The sequence below is a fragment of the Lepidochelys kempii genome, chromosome 3, assembly GCF_965140265.1.
Source record: "Lepidochelys kempii isolate rLepKem1 chromosome 3, rLepKem1.hap2, whole genome shotgun sequence".
Classification (NCBI taxonomy): domain Eukaryota; kingdom Metazoa; phylum Chordata; order Testudines; family Cheloniidae; genus Lepidochelys; species Lepidochelys kempii.
In genome coordinates, this window is record NC_133258.1 from 150,034,719 (window position 1) to 150,052,782 (window position 18,064).

The 18,064-nt window shown below is 41.9% G+C and overlaps 1 protein-coding gene across 4 annotated transcripts in view; it reads right to left on the reverse strand.

Annotated features, from left to right (window-relative positions):
* BTBD9 (BTB domain containing 9) overlaps positions 1 to 18,064 on the reverse strand; it is a 296,353-nt gene that overhangs the window by 107,287 nt on the left and 171,002 nt on the right. For all 4 annotated transcript variants that reach the window (XR_012158194.1, XM_073338551.1, XM_073338552.1 and 1 more), the window contains exon 7: positions 15,137 to 15,246. Coding sequence is in view for 3 of the 4 variants with exons in the window: in XM_073338551.1 (XP_073194652.1) it covers positions 15,137 to 15,246 (110 nt within the window). In the remaining variant the exon portion in view is untranslated. The remainder of the gene's footprint in view (positions 1 to 15,136; positions 15,247 to 18,064) is intronic.

Below are 18,064 nucleotides of genomic sequence, written 5' to 3' on the forward strand. Positions count from 1 at the left end.
TACTGCTGATATGGAGGAGGATCGGAATTTCTTGATCTTGATGACCTTGAAAACTGGAGTAACAGAAACTGGATGAAATTTAATAGTGCAAAGCGGCAGGTGCACTTAGGGACTAACAACAATTTTTTTCTATAAGCTGGGGACTTATCAGTTGGAAGCGACCGATGACAAGACAGACTTGGGTGTATTGGTTGATCACAGGGTGACTGTTTCGCCAATATGATGCAGCCAAGAAAAAAGGCTAATTCAATCCTAAAATGCATCAGGTGAGGTACTTCCTGTAGATACAGGGAAGTGTTAGTACTATTATATAAGGCACTGGTGAGACCTCATCTGGAATATTGTGGGCAATTCTGCTCTCCCATGTTTAAGAAAGATGAATTCAAACTGGAGCAGGTGCAGAGAAGGGCTACTAGGATGAGCAGAGGAATGGAGAACCAACCTTATGAGAAGAGACTCAAAGAGCTTGGTTGTTTAGCCTAAACAAAGGCTGAGGGGAGATATGATTGTTCTCTAAAAATACATCAGAGGGATAAATACCAGGGAGGAAGAGGAGTTATTTACATTAAGGGACTATGTTGACACAAGAACAAATGGATTTAAACTGGCCATGAACAAGTTTAGGCTTGAAATTAGATAAAGGTTTCTACCCATCAGAGGAGTGAGGTTCTGGAACAGCCTTCCAAGGGAAGCAGTGGAAACAAAAAACCTAACTTTACTTCAAGACTGAGTTTGATAACTTCGTGGAGGAGATGGGATTATGAGACTGCCTAGAACGGCATGTAGCTGAGCTGTGACTGCTAGTAGCAAATATTCCCAATGGCTGGTGCTGGGACACTACATGTGGAGGGTTCTGAGTTACTACAAAGAAGTCTTTCCCTGGTGAATGGCTGTTGGGCCTTGCCGAAATTCTCAGGGTCCAACTGACGGCCATATTTGGGGTCTGGAAGGAATTTTCCCCCAGGTCAGATTGGCAAAGACTCTGGGCGGTTTTCACCTTCCTCTGTGGCCTGGGTCACTTGGCAGGTTTAAACTAGAGTCAATGGTGGATTCTCCGAAACTGGAAGTCTTTAAATCATGATCTGAGGGCTTCAATAACTCAGACAGAGGTTAGGGGGTCTATTATAGGAGTGGGTGGGTAAAGTTCTGTGACATATAATGTCCAGGAGGTTGGACTAGATGATCATGATGGTCCCGTCTGGCCTTTAAGTCTGAATTTATATCTGTGTAAACTAGATCACACCAATTAAGAGCTCAATGAGACTATTATAAGACACAACCTTTCTTCAGAAGTATCCATTATTACTGAAACCTAGTTTCCTCTAGAGTATCGATAAAGAGGGAGATGTCCAAAAGGCACAAATGGAAGTTTAGGGCCAAGTATCTGATTCCCATTGAATTTCAGTGGGAGTTAGATGCTTAATTCCCATTTATTCCTTAACAAATATCACCCCAAAACCTTACATTGCACTTAATAAAAGGCAGTTTCATTTTGTGGACAGAAGACCATACTCTGTGTCAGGAGACCTGGATTTTAAACCCTCAATGTGCCAGTGATTCACTGTGTGACCATGGGCAAGACACTTACTTCTTTGAGCCTGTTTCCTCATCTGTAAAATGATATTTAACCACCTACATAGAGCTCTTTGAGATCCGTATTAAGTGCTAATTATTATATTAGCAGTGTTTATTAATACTTAGCATGTATGTAACATAAATCCTCAACACCGTTTGAGATAGGTATGTGTTATTTGCCCCATTTCACATGAGAAAAGACACGGAAAGATTAAGATATTTCTCTAATGTTACTCAGTGAGTAAATGGCAGAATTGGGATTAGAATTCAGGAGATCCTGGCTCTCAGTCTTGTGCTTAAGCCAGTAAATAATGTTGACTTTTTAGATTGCCAACAGTCCTTCCTACCTTTAAATATTGAAAACCCAAGGTCTGACAAATTATCTGCTGTAGATGGCAATTTTTATGTTTACCATGACTAGTAGTTAGACAAGCCAGTCAGCACCCTGGGTATTACATGGGAATGTAAATTTTCCCATACACTCCTACGTAGTAGAATTTGCTACCTGGAAGAAAAGAGGGAGGAAGTTAGAATCAATAAGGTTTCTACTGACCTGAGAAAAACTAGTAACACTTGCTAGTGTTGCATGCAGTTGGCTGGTTTAGAACAACAAAAGAGAAGTCTGCTTTTTCTGGTCAATATCTGCTGGGGCTTGCTGTTTCTGACCCAACAAATCAGATCAAGATCATTCAAGTAATTAGAATGAAACAGACTTTTCACTAACACCATAGTGGCTATAGAGCTCTTTCATTAAACATGAGGCCTTCCTGCAGCCTGCTTTCAGAAACAGCAATTGCTTCAGAAAAACTTAGGAAATGAGCATTGTTTGCCGCAGCATTGGAAACAGGGAAGAAAGAAAACCTAAACCAGTGGAACAGATCTTTAGATCTACAGAGAAATGGGCAGCAGTAAATAAAACTAGGCATGTGGCTGTTTTTTTACTGTAGAGGGAAAAAAATTCCCAGCAGTATTTAGATAATCTTAAAATTTTCATAATTTCCTAAGGGTATGCTTAGTGCAAAGCTGACAGATGTTGCTGGGAAAACCTGTTCAACTTTGAAAAAAAGCTAACCTTTAAAAAGGGGAGCAAGAACAAGATACGACAGCTTTGTGTAGATTTGACATTAAACTGGACAAGAAAACAGCACCTCTCACTGCTTCATCATGGGGGAGAGAGAGTAATATTTCACAAAGCCGAACTGCATTACTAGGAAATTGATTTGGCTATTTTCCCTTTGCTATATGCTTAAATGATTTTTTAAATAACTGCCATTGAGCAAAAGACAAGTGAATGATTATTTATTCCATTTCTTTCTTTCCTTCCTTTTTTCTTTAAAACAATTTCTCATAAGGTACAGGATGGTCTGCAAATGAGGGTTCACAATGATTCATAAGTTTTGAAAAGCATTCCCCAGAGGGTAACCAAGGGCATTCTATCTTTTATATCCATCTCCTACTCTTTACCCATTATTCACTGTTTTCCCCTGTTATGTTATGTAGAAGTAGAAAGATAGGCTGATAAATTGAGACAGGCCTGAAAAGCCAGAGATAAGTACAACATATAATATAGGCTTTTCAGATTGTACTCCCAATGATCTGGACCAGACCTCAAGGTGAGGTGAGAGGTTGCTCCTACCCCCATGCTTGCATAGTCCTTGACATTCCCTAAGCAGAAGATGCCAATAGTGCCAGATTTGAGGATTTCAGTAACTCAGCCAGAGGTTAGGGGTCTGTTACAGGAGTGGGTGGGTGAGGTTCTGTGACCTGCAGTGTGCAGGAAGTCAGACTAGATGATCATGATGGTCCCTTCTGGCCTTAAAGTCTATGTGTCTAGTACAGCAGGGATATTATAACACTGACTACTGTCTCCTTGGACTGAGTTTAGGTGATCAAATTCTCTTCACTTCAAAGCAGAGAAGGGCAAAAGGAAGCTCCAAGACAAGAAAAGACAACAAATGTATAAGGAAGCTCCTGACCTTTTGTAGTAGGCCCTTGTCACGGGGTAGTTAGAGAACGCTAGCAAGGTCATCACATCGCAGGGTCCTGACTCTGCATCCAAACTAGTAGTTCTGTCATTTGCTAAGACACTGGTATATTTTGCTTTACATTTATAAATAAAGTCTCAGACTTAACGCTGTTCAAAATTTTTGATGGTGAAATTCATGACAGCAATCACCGTGTCTCTTTTTTAAATTTTATGTTCTTGTTAAGCAAAATATTTATGTCAATACTATAAGGATGTATGTAGGGCTGTTTAACAATCGTATGCATTTACAGACTAACAACATGCCATAAGGAAAATTAAACCTCAGCCCAAACATCTGCATTGGGGAACAATTTCACAAGATCTCATTCATTTATATCACTTATCTTGTTTATCAGGACAATGAATTATAAATTGGCACTAAAACAAGCAGTGCTAGAAAGAGCAATTCCATCTAGCTTTCCCTTAAAACTGCTAGACAACTGCCATTAGAGCTTTTTGGATATTGATTACAGTACCTGTTTTACATCTCTCTTCTCACATTAACTTTTAAATGTCACACGTTGGGAGCTAATGGTTTTGACATGAAAATGTTGTATGTAAAATACAGTGACATAAAATTGCTATTATCAATCTACTATATGAAATTACACTTCACTTTTATTACTTGTTTGCCAGGCTCCTAATCTCCACTTTACAGCGATGGCCATTATGTAGACACTACACACTTGAAAATAATATGTCTGACAAATGTCCCTCCCTGTATGGAAAGCTACCTGATCCAATTGAATAAGTCTAATAAAGAGATTAAATAACATAGACTATATGCAGTTGCATGAGAACCCCCAAAAAGCATCTCTCAGTGACCCAATTTTTTGTTATTCCTTTGATTGATGCTTTAAATAAGAGGTCCCTTTTGTACCATTCCTGGCAATTCTCCAGGAAGTTGTTAAAGATCACACAGCTCTTCCTAAAATGGCTGTGTCCCCCTGATGGACTAGCCAACATGCATTTTCTCAGTAAAACAGGCTCTTATAATGACTGCATTGTAATCTCTTGTAGTATTTAATGGCTGCCACACTGTCTACACAGTCAATGAAGTAACTGTATCTAAGAGCTAGTCTAAATAAACAGTGCACAGCAAGATGGGGTGTAAATCCACAGTGCACTAGCCTGCCGCACACTAATTGTCCATGTGGACACTGCTATCATGCCCTAAAAGTTCCCTAGTGCACTTTGAGCTACTCCCATATTGAAACAGGAGGTCATAGAATCATAGAATATCAGGGTTGGAAGGGATCTCAGGAGGTCATCTAGTCCAACCCCCTGCTCAAAAGTAGGACCAATCCCCAATTAAATCATACCAGCCAGGGCTTTGTCAAGCCTGACCTGAAAAACTTCTAAAGAAGGAGATTCCACCACCTCCCTAGGCAACGCATTCCAGTGTTTCACCACCTTCCTAGTGAAAAAGTTTTTCCTAATAGCCAACCTAAACCTCCCCCACTGCAACTTGAGACCATTACTCCTTGTTCTGTCCTCTTCTACCACTGAGAATAGTCTAGAACCATCCTCTCTGGAACCACCTCTCAGGTAGTTGAAAGCAGCTATCAAATCCCCCCTCATTCTTCTCTTCTGCAGACTAAACAATCCCAGTTCCCTCAGCCTTTCCTCATAAGTCATGTGTTCCAGACCCCTAATCATTTTTGTTGCCCTTCGCTGGACTCTTTCCAATTTATCCACATCCTTCTTGTAGTGTGGGGCCCAAAACTGGACACAGTACTCCAGATGAGGCCTCACCAATGTCGAATAGAGGGGGACGATCACGTCCCTCGATCTGCTCGCTATGCCTCTACTTATACATCCCAAAATGCCATTGGCCTTCTTGGCAACAAGGGCACACTGTTGACTCATATCCAGCTTCTCGTCCACTGTCACCCCTAGGTCCTTTTCCGCAGAACTGCTGCCTAGCCATTCGGTCCCTAGTTTGTAGCTGTACATTGGGTTCTTCCGTCCTAAGTGCAGGACCCTGCACTTATCCTTATTGAACCTCATCAGATTTCTTTTGGCCCAATCCTCCAATTTGTCTAGGTCCCTCTGTATCCTATCCCTCCCCTCCAGCATATCTACCACTCCTCCCAGTTTAGTATCATCCGCAAATTTGCTGAGAGTGCAATCCACACCATCCTCCAGATCATTTATGAAGATATTGAACAAAACCGGCCCCAGGACCGACCCCTGGGGCACTCCACTTGACACCGGCTGCCAACTAGACATGGAGCCATTGATCACTACCCGTTGAGCCCGACAATCTAGCCAACTTTCTACCCATCTTATAGTGCATTCATCCAGCCCGTACTTCTTTAACTTGTTGACAAGAATACTGTGGGAGACCATGTCAAAAGCTTTGCTAAAGTCAAGAAACAATACATCCACTGCTTTCCCTTCATCCACAGATCCAGTAATCTCATCATAGAAGGCGATTAGATTAGTCAGGCATGACCTTCCCTTGGTGAATCCATGCTGACTGTTCCTGATCACTTTCCTCTCATGTAAGTGCTTCAGGATTGATTCTTTGAGGACCTGCTCCATGATTTTTCCGGGGACTGAAGTGAGGCTGACTGGCCTGTAGTTCCCAGGATCCTCCTCCTTCCCTTTTTTAAAGATTGGCACTATATTAGCCTTTTTCCAGTCATCCGGGACTTCCCCCGTTTGCCATGAGTTTTCAAAGATAATGGCCAATGGCTCTGCAATCACAGCCGTCAGTTCCTTTAGCACTCTTGGATGCAACTCGTCCGGCCCCATGGACTTGTGCACGTCAGTGCGCACTAGGTCAGTGTGCACTAGGAAACCTAACATGGTGGCAGGGTCCACACAGACAATTAGTGAACGGCAGGCTAATGCACTGTATATTTACACCCCAGATTGCCATGCATGAACTGTTTGTCTAGACCAGTGGTTCCCAAACTTTTTACCTCACGCTCCCATTACCCCTATCTGCTCTTCTCCCCTGCCCCCAGAGCCGGGGCCGGAGCCAGAAGTGGGGCTGGCAGGGGGGAAGGGGACGCAGACAGAGTTATGGGGTCTGAGGCTGGGGCCATAGTTGGGGGTAACGGGGGAGTGGAGCCAAGGTCGGCAGCTGGGGCCCCGGGCGTCGAGCTGGCAGCTGGGGCTGAGCCAGGAGTGGAGCTGGGTGGCACTCTGTCCCTGACCAGGCCCCAGCTGTAAACCCCCCTCCCCGAAATGTTCCTCTGTGCCCCCCTAGACAAGCCATAACACATTGCTTCTGTAAGATATTTGAGAATGCAAGGTGCTATATGTAACCAAATTCTTTTCTAAACTATCCACTTTTAGCCTTAGTGCCCTCACACAGTTCTCAGAGAATAGTTCTTGTGGGGTCCTTCACACTCTGAGTTACTTGAACACTGCAATATCACTTAGACAAGTGGGAGGCACTGAGAGATCTTCATTAAGCAGCACAGAAAGAGCTAAATCCTGTGCCAGCTCTCCCACCGGCATCACAAAGGCCTGGATCCACACAGGGACTTAGGCGTTACAATGCTGAGCATCAGGGCACGTAACTTTTAGGTGACTAGAAAATCATTGGAACACACAAATTTAAAAACCCTGAGTCAGATGCCCAGGCTTTTATACAATGAACAGGGAGAGATGAGTGCCGAAGAATGTAATGCACGTAAGCCAGCACGCTAGGTGGAGAGATGCCTAAAATAGCCAATGGGAGATGCTGACAAGAGAGATGTGTCCTCAGCCCCTCCCCCTCTCACAGAGTTAGGCACCTAGCTCCAGGATGATGCCTATCTCGCTAGTGATCCACAACTAGGAACCCCTCCTCTGAAGTCTGGCAGCTTAGGCGCCTAAGCTGTTTCTTGTGAGAATGAGTTAGGCACATGCCTAACTTCACACAAAACACTGGAGGCAGCAGCAGCGACCTCCTTGTAACTTCTAGGCCAGTGGTTAGAGCACTCCGCTGAAAAGTGGGAGAATCAGATTGAATTTCCACCCCTTGGGCTTGATAGGACGAGAGGAGGCCAAAGGATTTGAACAGGCATCTCATATCTCTCAAGAGAGTGCTCTAACTAGAGCCCTGCAAATCCGCGGATATCTGCGGACCATTTTTGCAGATAGTGGATCGGATGCAGATAAAACCATGCAAGGCTCTACTCACCAATGGCACCTGGCCCACGGCATCCGGCTTGAGCAGCCTGGGGAGCACTCGGGGCCAGTGGCCGGGAGGCAGGTTGGAGTCGGGGCTGCCCAACATCCACTCACCATGCCACTTCCTGGCCAGCAGTTCGGGCTCCTCAGACAACACCAGTGTCCCCACCCTGGCCGTGCTCCCAGTCCTGGGCCCAGTCTTCCAGCTCCTGGGCAACAAGGCCCACACCCGGCCATGGGGATTGGAACACGTGGGGCCCCAGCACCCTACCCCTCCGCTCCACTGTGATGCAACACGTACTGCTGCTGCCGTGTGCTGTCGCTCGCAAGCCCCTGGGAGCAGCACAGGATGAGACGCCCCTTCCCCCCAGTTGCCTCCCCCCATGCTGCCCCTTCCCCTCAAGACCCTGCCCCCGCGCTTCCCCTTACCTCCAGTCCTCACCCTCGTGCTGCCTCTTCCTGCAAGACCCTACCCCCACACTCGCTCCCCTCTCCCCCCGCGGTCACTAGCCCTTGTGAGATGGCTTGCTTCTGCAGGTGCGGATACAGGTAAAAGACGGCTAGCGGATCGCAGGTTGGATCACGAGTTGCTACTGGCGGATGTGGATCCACATTTTTGTATCCGTGCAGGGCTCTAGCTCTAACCACTGACCTATGGGATAATTTGATGAGGGTGTTTCTCAGTCTGTGAAAGCTGTTGCACTGTGGATAAATGCCTAAACAGTTATTGAGAGAAAGAGAGAGAGAGAGAGAGAGACTGGCTCTCTAGCCTTGTGATTAGAACAGCTACCTGCAAGGTGCAAGACCCAAAGTCCAGTCCCTCTGCTCCAATCATTCTTTATTTATCAAAAGTGGAACAGCTTCAACAGGAAAGACTGAGAAAGACCCATATCAGAATATCTCATAGCTCAATGTTCAGAGCATTCTCCTGAGCCATGTGGGAGACCCTGTTCAAAAACTGTTTCCCCTTACCTCAAGCAGAGGGGGAATTGAATCTGGGTTTCCCACATCCCAGGTGAGTGCTCTGACCACTGGGCTAACAGTTATACAGTGGGAAACACCACTTCCTCCTCTGGCCAGATATTGAATGGGGCCTGATCCAGTAGGCAATCTCTGAGCCTGGGGCCCCAGACCCTTCTGAGCCTGGGAGATCATAGACAGGACCAGAGGTGGGCTTTTAAATCTGCGATGACATAATCCATGGGCTGTTACCCAGACAGAAGGGGAGTGGGGCAGCTGCAGGGGCAAAGGAAACGGTGTAGTTTCCTCTTCCTCTGCTTCATTTCAAAGGACTGGAAGGCACAATCCAAAAACTTCATAAAATCTGGCCCATGATTTCTGTAATGAGAAGCAGAGGACACATGATTGGGAAAGCATAAAGGAGCAGGAGTCTAAGCCTGTCCCAATGGATGCAGGAGAGATGTATCATCTGCAGAGCCTTCTGACTGAGATCTTACTGAAAATCTAGCCATCTTGAGCTCTGTGTTAAACTTAATTATTAATAAGATGCACAAATAAAAACCATCAAATTGCATTAAGTCACCCAGCTCTACCAAAACACACAACTTAAGTTAGACAGTGAGAGCATGTCCCCACTGTTCCAATAAAGCTTAGAAGAAAGAGTATGCAAATATGATTTAAATATTTCTGATTGAAACTTTAACATTTTTCAATGTTTTGTAATATAATGCATTTCAACAACCCTAAGAGATTCCATGGAAATTTGCAAAACATTAGAACAAATCTCAGGCTTCCTATGGTCAATATAAACATTTACACTTCAATTTATTGCACTTTCAGTTTTGTCTTATAACAGTAACATGGAAAACAAAGTCAATAAAGATCAGGCTAGTTATTCCTGTTATCATCAGGCTAGAATTCAAATAATTTCCTGGCAGAATTCTGTCATTTATATGCTAATTGTATCACAGATAACGGCATGCTTTCGACATACTGTTATTCTTTGCTAAAATCTAACTGTAACTTTAACAGGGTAACTTACCATTTAATGTTGCTATAAAAAAGATATTTAAGTCTTTACAACCTTTAGCAATGGAGATTGAGCAAAACCAAGAGTCTCCACCACTATATTTAAACTGAAATGCAACTGCTTTTATCAGGCACCCATTGACATGCAACTGCTAAAACAGACAAAGAAAGCAGCAACATGTCACACCAGAACTCTGCTAAAACCAAACCAAGCGTCAGAGAGATATTATCTGAAAGACAAGTGAATTAGGATTTAAGCTCACGTGTATACCCACACACCTTGACCCCCTTATTTGTTGGTCTGACAAAGTAGCCTTTAAATATTACAGCTCTCACCTCACAAGTTGAAAACAGTGTTACATGTGCCCTAAACTATAGATTAAAAAACCCAAAACAGCACCCTAAGTAATTCTTAAAATCCCAGCTCTACTAATACTATAATACACATGTATCTATTACTGATTTGCACACAGTAATAATATGGCTTTATATGAGTGAGCACAAGATTTCTGCACCTTAAATTAGCTAAGACCGTATATATTTTAAAAGTATTTACTCCAACATGCTGGGTACTATTCTCTGTTGAGTAACTGCATACTCTTATTGATATTGCACTTTTTCTTTAAATGCAATTCCTTCCTACACTGCCTGGATACAGTACCTTGCTGACATCAGATATGAGATTATTTTGTGAACTCCTTAGGGCACAGATAAGGTCTTTTTATCTGTATTATGAGGAGCCCTGCACACTCTTGAACCATGTCAAATAAAATTTAGAAAGACTTAACTTGACCTTTCATATATTTTTGTGACTGGCCCCTTTAAGAAAGAGTGGGTGTCCAGTGCACCTGTGACTGATTAGCTGTTACTCAATTGGGTTTAATTAAGTCAAGGCACATGGGCCTGAGGAGACGGAAGACAGGAAGAGGAAGGGGAGAACTGCCTGGCAGAAGCAAGGAAAGGTGTAGGAAAGAACTGCCTGAGAAATACATAGAGAATAGCAGGTAAGAGCTACCTGGGAGGAGCAAGGGATAGCTGCCTGGGAGAGACAGGAAATTTCTGCAGGTATTACTTGGAAATAGGGAGGAACTGGCTAGGAGGCAAGTGGAAAGGTTAGCCTGCTGACCTTCCTGAGCTGGAGAGCCAGTGATAGGAGGCTGAAAAGGGTTCAGTCGTTGGATTGCGTTTGGGCAGAAGTGTCATGAAACTGGTCACTCTCAGGTGGATGGCCAGGAGACTGGAGCTCTGGAACAAGAGCAGAAAAGAACTGGGAACTGAGTGCTGGTGGACTCAGAGGTGGATGATCTAGAAGTAATCTCCCTGAAAATGGGAATGGAAAATTGTAATACATTTCTATGTTTTACTGTGGGTATTGACAGAACGGTTTTAGCACGAGGATTCTATAGATTATTGCATGTATATGTGAATAAAACGTGCCCACAGGTGGGACTCTGAATTGGACAGTGAGAGGAACTGTGCTCTTATTATGGCTAGACCAAGGGGAAACTGAGACAGCCATACTTGTTCTGCTGCAGCCTGCCGCAAGAGGTCTCCACAGGCAGGGGCTGCCTTCTCACATACTTACAAGCCTAAAAGGAGATTTTAAAAGAGATTTTGTGGTAAATCTTATGAGATGCTGAAGAGTGACTGTGAAATTACCTTGTTTCTCCACAGTACATGGCCAAATAGAGGACTGGAAGACTCAGAGACTAGCTCTTCACAGTCAAATCTCACAAAAGAAATTTAGGAAAGAATTTTTCCCCCCTTTTTTAAAACTATTTTTCCTTCACCTTCACTGCTGCATGCATAAAATTTAAAAATTCTGTGAATCCTGAAAGGCCTCCTCTGAATTCTGAATCTTACTATCCTAAGAGGCACTGAAATATACTACAAGAAGCAGTGCTTCTTGTCTGGTATGGAGCATACAAGACGATTCTTCAAATGTTGTCACACAGCAGCTACAGGAAGTCTCAAATAATCTTTATAAAAGACTATTTTCTAACAGTTACTCTAGTAATTAAGCATAGTAAGTGTGACACAGAGGCCTACTGGTGATTCATTACTGTGTGTCAGGTCTGACTTACTCACTACACTTAACATAGTGTTATCATGATATATACCCAGAAGATGGCATGTGATATATCACTGGAAAACTAAACTCACTAAGCATTAATATTCCTGCATGATGTATGTATGGGGTGTGTACAAAGAGTTATAAATATGTGCTAGAATTACGTTCCTAAAATGTGTTTGGCAAGCGATGCATAAGCACAATTTGTCCTTTAACCAAAGGAACGAGTATCTGCTTGTCTGTCTAGCCTTGTCATCAGCCAGACACAGTGAAAGTATATTTACATATAAAGTAAACAAAGCTATCAAGCTAACAAGCATGGGAGAAGGCAGCAAGGCATCTATATCACATCAGGAGAGAGAAACTTCATCTAGAGATACACCTCAGAAGAATAAATTTCAAAGGTTTATTGAGTTATAAAGACAGGGCTTTTGAAACGCAACTGATAAGTAATTGAATCAACTGATTGTATACAATATTACTGTATTATACAAGTGTATTGAGTAAGATCTTTTATGAAAGCCTGTGACACACAGTGAATAATATTGTGAAATGTATGCGTTAACACTGTATGAGGAATTATGGATACTAGCTGATATTATGCTTTAAAGTCTGTGACCAAACACAGGGAGAAACAGGTTTTCTCCCAGACAGGAGGGAAGGTAGATATTTACCTGTCTCCAGTGTAAATTAAGCATTATGGAATCAAAACAATGGAACCCCTATTTACATATGAACCTGCAGGGGGATAGGAAGTCAACAGGAAGGGAAGAATAGCAGGTAGCTGTCTCTTGTAACAGGGTCAATGAACTTTGGAAGGTATAAGCAGAAACAGAAAGCCATTGTGGTACCCATCACTTGGGGTATTAAAGGGGCCAGGGTTCCTGAAATCACAGAATGTTGAATCCTTCAGCCAAGGGGCTTGACGTCTCTGGGAACTGAGTTTAGGTGAGAAACCTGCTTAGGCAAAGATTGTAACTTGCTGAAATTAAGTTTAGTGGTAGAAGAGTATTTTTCTTTTGTTTCCTTATAACTTTCTCTCTTTTCCCTTACATTAAGTATCCCTTAATCTTATGTCCCTTTGTTAAAATAAACTTGTTTTATTTTACTATAAAGCAAATCAGTGCTGTGATTGAAATAGGAGCATTTGTCAAACCCCAGTAAAATGAATGAGCTACAGAATATTACCTCTTTAAAGGATCAACAAAATTAACTTCAGTAAGTGTTCAGTGAGAGGAATGGACACTGCAGAGAGACATCTCTGAAGAACTCAGAATTTGGGGCTCACTGTTTGTTACCTGCAAGGTAAGGTTTCAACTGGCAGAGTCCTGAAGAATTTGCTGACAAGACAGACAAGCTGGTGTGTCAAGGAGTTGTCACACAGCTTAGCTGTAGCACAACTCTCATTTTCTGAGGCTTGAGAGGGATAACATATGAGATGTTGAACCCCATAATGCTTTATGGGAATATGCTTATGAATGTATATATGACATAACTGGAATATGTTTTATGCTACATATGCCATGTAACATATCTCTATAAAGGTTATGATCTACTGAATATATTCATTCTATTTGTATGCATGTATCATTTTTGTATTCAAAGTTATCAATATTGGCTATGTACTTGTTTAATTTTAAGTAGCCTCAGTGAAGCAGTTGGTCAGCTTCCTGAGAAAAATCTATTCTCAGTAAGTGCCCAATCAAGAAACACTTAAGCTAACAATGAACTTGGAGATGCCAATCCACATGTGAGTTTTCCCAGGAATGTGGCCTAGCTGGTAACGAACTCAATCATGCATAGACATATGACTCGCCCATGTGACTCCAAAACTCCATCTTGGAGCTGAATTCTGGATAGGAGAGAGGAGGGGGTCTGCATCACAAAAGAAAATCTAGTTAAGCCCCTGGGAGATCCCTCCATTTTGTCTTCAGCTGGCTCAAGAGGTAGCCTCTCCACCCCCAAAGGATACCTGAAAGAAACTGGAACAAAGGACAGTAACCACAGGGGTGTGAGTGATTGCTGGACCCAGACTAGAAGGAGGCTAGTCTGTAAAAGAAACTTATTGGAACATCTCTGAGGGTGAGATTTCATCTGTAATTACTTTCTTACTGTATTAGGTTTAGACTTGCGTGTTTTATTTTATTTTGCTTGGTAATTCGCTTTGTTCTATCTGTCATTACTTGGAACCACTTTAATCCTACTTTTTGTATTTAATAAAATCATTTTTTACTTATTAATTAACCCAGAGTATGTATTAATACGGGGGGCGGGGGATGGGGGGGCGGCGGCAAACAGCTGTGCATATCTCTATCAGTGTATGGAGGTAACAGCCGTGTTTCAGAGTAACAGCCGTGTTAGTCTGTATTCGCAAAAAGAAAAGGAGTACTTGTGGCACCTTAGAGACTAACCAATTTATTTGAGCACGGAAGCTCATGCTCAAATAAATTGGTTAGTCTCTAAGGTGCCACAAGTACTCCTTTTCTTTTTAGTGTTATGGAGGGCGAACAATTTATGAGTTTATCCTGTATAAGCTTTATTCAGGGTAAAACGGATTTATTTGGGGTTTGGACCCCATTGGGAGCTGGGCATCTGAGTGTTGGAGACAGGAACACTTCTTAAGCTGTTTTCAGTTAAGCCTGCAGCTTTTAGGTAATGTGGCTCAGACCTGGGGCTGTGTTTGTAGCAAGCTAATGTGCCTGGCTCAAACAAGGCAAGGTTCTGAAGCCCCAAGCTGCCAGAGAAAACGGGCTCAGAGGTAGTCTCGGCACATCATTTAGAGGGTTTCTGTGATCCAACCCATCACAACACAGTAACTCACAATGCTGAGAATCCCAGCAGACAGTCACAGTAAGTCTTTTAGACTTGGCCTCTACTCAAAGCTTGAGGGAGCATAGCTATTCTGGGCAGAGATATGAAAAAAACACACCCCTGACTGACAATTATGGCAACAAAAAGCCCCAGTGTAGACGCAGCCAGAAAAGTGCTTCTGTAAGCACAATGTTCTTTACGGAGGTCATATTCCTACATTCGCAGAAAAATTCCTTCTGTCAATGTATGCTGTGCCTACACAAGGTGGCTATGCAGGCATTGCTATGACACCATAGGCTCTGTAGTGCAGACACATCTTTAAAGTCATGTAGCCAACCTACAATGGAAGCAGACACAGGAATGTTCTTACAAACAAATGGGCTTTGCTTCTACTGGTATGAGTGGAACCCTAGGGTTGCAAAGACAAGATGAGTTCAGGCAATGAACCTGAAATGACTGAGAAAAAAAGTGTCTTTAGTAATTTACATATAGTAGAGATAACTATAGAATTAAAAAACAGTTGTATTTCTTACCTATAAGACCTTTCTCAAGAGTGAAGGTTTTGTTGGTAAACATGCATTCAAATGCCACAATATGGAAAACTTTGTTCACTGTGTTGTGGGTGCCAACTATTCGGATGTACCTAAGAGAAGAGAGAAAAAACAAGTTAAAGACAATGAAGACCCACTTCCCAAGTTACCAATGATTCATTAGGACGCTGTCAGTGCTCTTGCCTTATCAAAGTATTTTGCCCAGCCACAAGAACCGGAGAATTGTTAAGAAGATTATGGATTTGACTACAGATATTGCACCTACTCAGAAATTCTGGCTCCAACAGAGCTTAGAAGAGTTACAGCAAATTTAAGAGCTGTGAAATGTATCAGAATTTTACAGGATTTGGATTAGATTTATCAAGAAAATCAAAACAAGACATCATCCAGCTCAAACATCAACTGTTTGTCCATAATACAACAACATTTGAGAACTAAAAATAGCTGCCTGATTCTACTAATGGCTATAGAGGCTAATTGACAACTTTCCACCACAATGAAAGATTTCATACACTAAAAATAAACTCAATAAATCAATGTTGCTTCCCTACAGAAGCCATAAATTCTCTTTTATTATAATGCTGCTTCTAATTCCAAATTGCTAAATTAACTCTTGATACATCAGACACCAACTTCTTTCTTGCAATACCTTTTATTAATTCCAGAAAAGTTATTTGAACAGTCAGGCTTCTGGGTTTCACTCTTGGTTATATAGCTTGCACTTCTGAACGCTAACGCAAAGTCACAGGCAGTGGCTGTTGAACAAAGTGGCCTATTCACCCTCTGCATTACCTTGGAGGCTTCACCTTCTACAAACAAGTATTAACCTTGAATCAATCTGCTCCCCTCATTTTCCAAAGGGATCTGACAGTTCAGAGGTTAATGAACAGTTGAAGTCATTATTATGAGTTCTGGAAAATCCCAAATGGGATACTATACGCTGTCTTGGTGGATCTTAAAAAACAACCAGGAAAATGACTTGAATAGATAGCATTTCTCCAATTATGAATTATCCACACTGAAGGAAGGTGCATATTAAATGAACAGATTTCAATTAAGAGAAAGTAGAAGCTGTAAGACGTTAGCAATATCTTTCCCTCTGCTGTGTAAAATAACCTTTCATTTATCTAATGTAATTTTAGTTCTAACCTAATGGCTGTTCGCTAATACAGTAAGCTTGTCTCACGTTCATCATCACTCCAAGTTAACTAGGTAAAGTAAATGATGATTTTTTTTTTAGCCCTTAACTAAGAAAGCTTTTTGTACTTAGGGCTATTTTCCCTTCTAGTTTTATTTAGGTCCCATCTACATACCAAAATGATTGTGTTACAGGCACAATTCTTAAAAACTGCTGTTGATAAATGTTTCAACTAATACGTATTTTTCATTAGTGTAGGCAGAGCGGAATTCTTTAAAATGCTTTTAAAGAAGTGGTTTACGAAATTTTTACTACATCCACAAAGGTGGCTAAACTATGTAAGCTGAAAACATTTGAAAGATCAACTTTTAAAATAAATCTCCTAATGTGATTTTATGTTGCAGACAGAATTTTAGTCTATCTTTAGGCAGTCAGCAAATACATTTATTTATTTTATCTGCTGACTGTTTCGAAGTGTTGACTTACTTAAAATTTATTACTAAATACACTTTTTGGCCAACTTATGTGACATGCTAAATCATACTGAATTTATGAACTTTCTCCAACAGGGAGCTGTAAGCCTCTACCTGCGCTACACATGATGCAGAACATGTAATGTTAACTCTTGTGAATACCACAACTTTGGCTCTTGCTGCTGGCAGTCCTGTAATGACAAAAAATTCAGTCATGTGATTTTTGAGGGAAAGAAACTCCTTCATACAGGGAAGGTATACTATACTGCATGCCTAGAGACCAAAGTTCTAGTCCAAGTTCTTTCACTGACTGCTGTTAATATTTCTGAACCCTTCACAACCCTTATAATGAATCAAGGCTTCATGCCAGTATGTTGGGGGGAACTATCACTCACCCATTTCACAGATAGATACCTGAGAGTACACACACAGCTGGGAATAGAATATAACAGAGCCAAATATTATACACTTTGCCTCACAGCATTTCAGAAGATCTTCTAGTTCTTTAGCTTAAGCGATAGAAGTTCACGCTTTTACATCTAGCAGTCCCAGGTCTGGTCCTTTCAGATTACCCAGAGGTATTGTTACATTTGACTTTGCTGACGACAACTCTCATATCACACTGCTCCCAGAGCCAGAGCCAGAAACCAAAATACTGTTGCACAGAATTTTACTGTAGTCTCAAAAATACTTGCAAAGTGTATGTTGTCTCCCTGTATAGGCTGGTCCCCATAGAGAACAACAGAATGCTCTTTTCCTCCACCAGTTACTCCTAAAGTATAGTAGGAGAGGTCAGTGCTGTGAATCTGAAGGTTGTCAAACCCTGCTTATGACCCATGTGGAGGTGAAAAAAACATATACATATATGTATAAAAGTTAGTGAAACAACCCTGGAGTAACTGCTGGCATGATTTTATATTGCTAAACGTATTTAGAAGTGAATTTGGGTGTTGTATTGTTGTATTTCTGGTGTTTGTATCTTTCCCTTTAAGGATAGGGCGTGGTACTCTTCTGTAGAGTCTTTCAGATTGAGACCAAGGGGCAAGATATTTTGCTGGTGAGTCTAGAGAGGGGAAGAACCTGCCTCTGCAAACTCCAAAAAATTCAGAACTTACAATAAACCTATCTTTCAGAAGGCAAGCATTATTATCTGAAGTGTAACATCAGAACTTATGGGGGACTGAGTATCTCAGGGCATTGCTAATGAACAAAGCTCTTCGCTGTTGGTATTTACTGATTTTCTCAAAAAAAATTCCGGGTTTTGAAAAAGCCAGTATTTGGGTTTTACTGATTTTCACC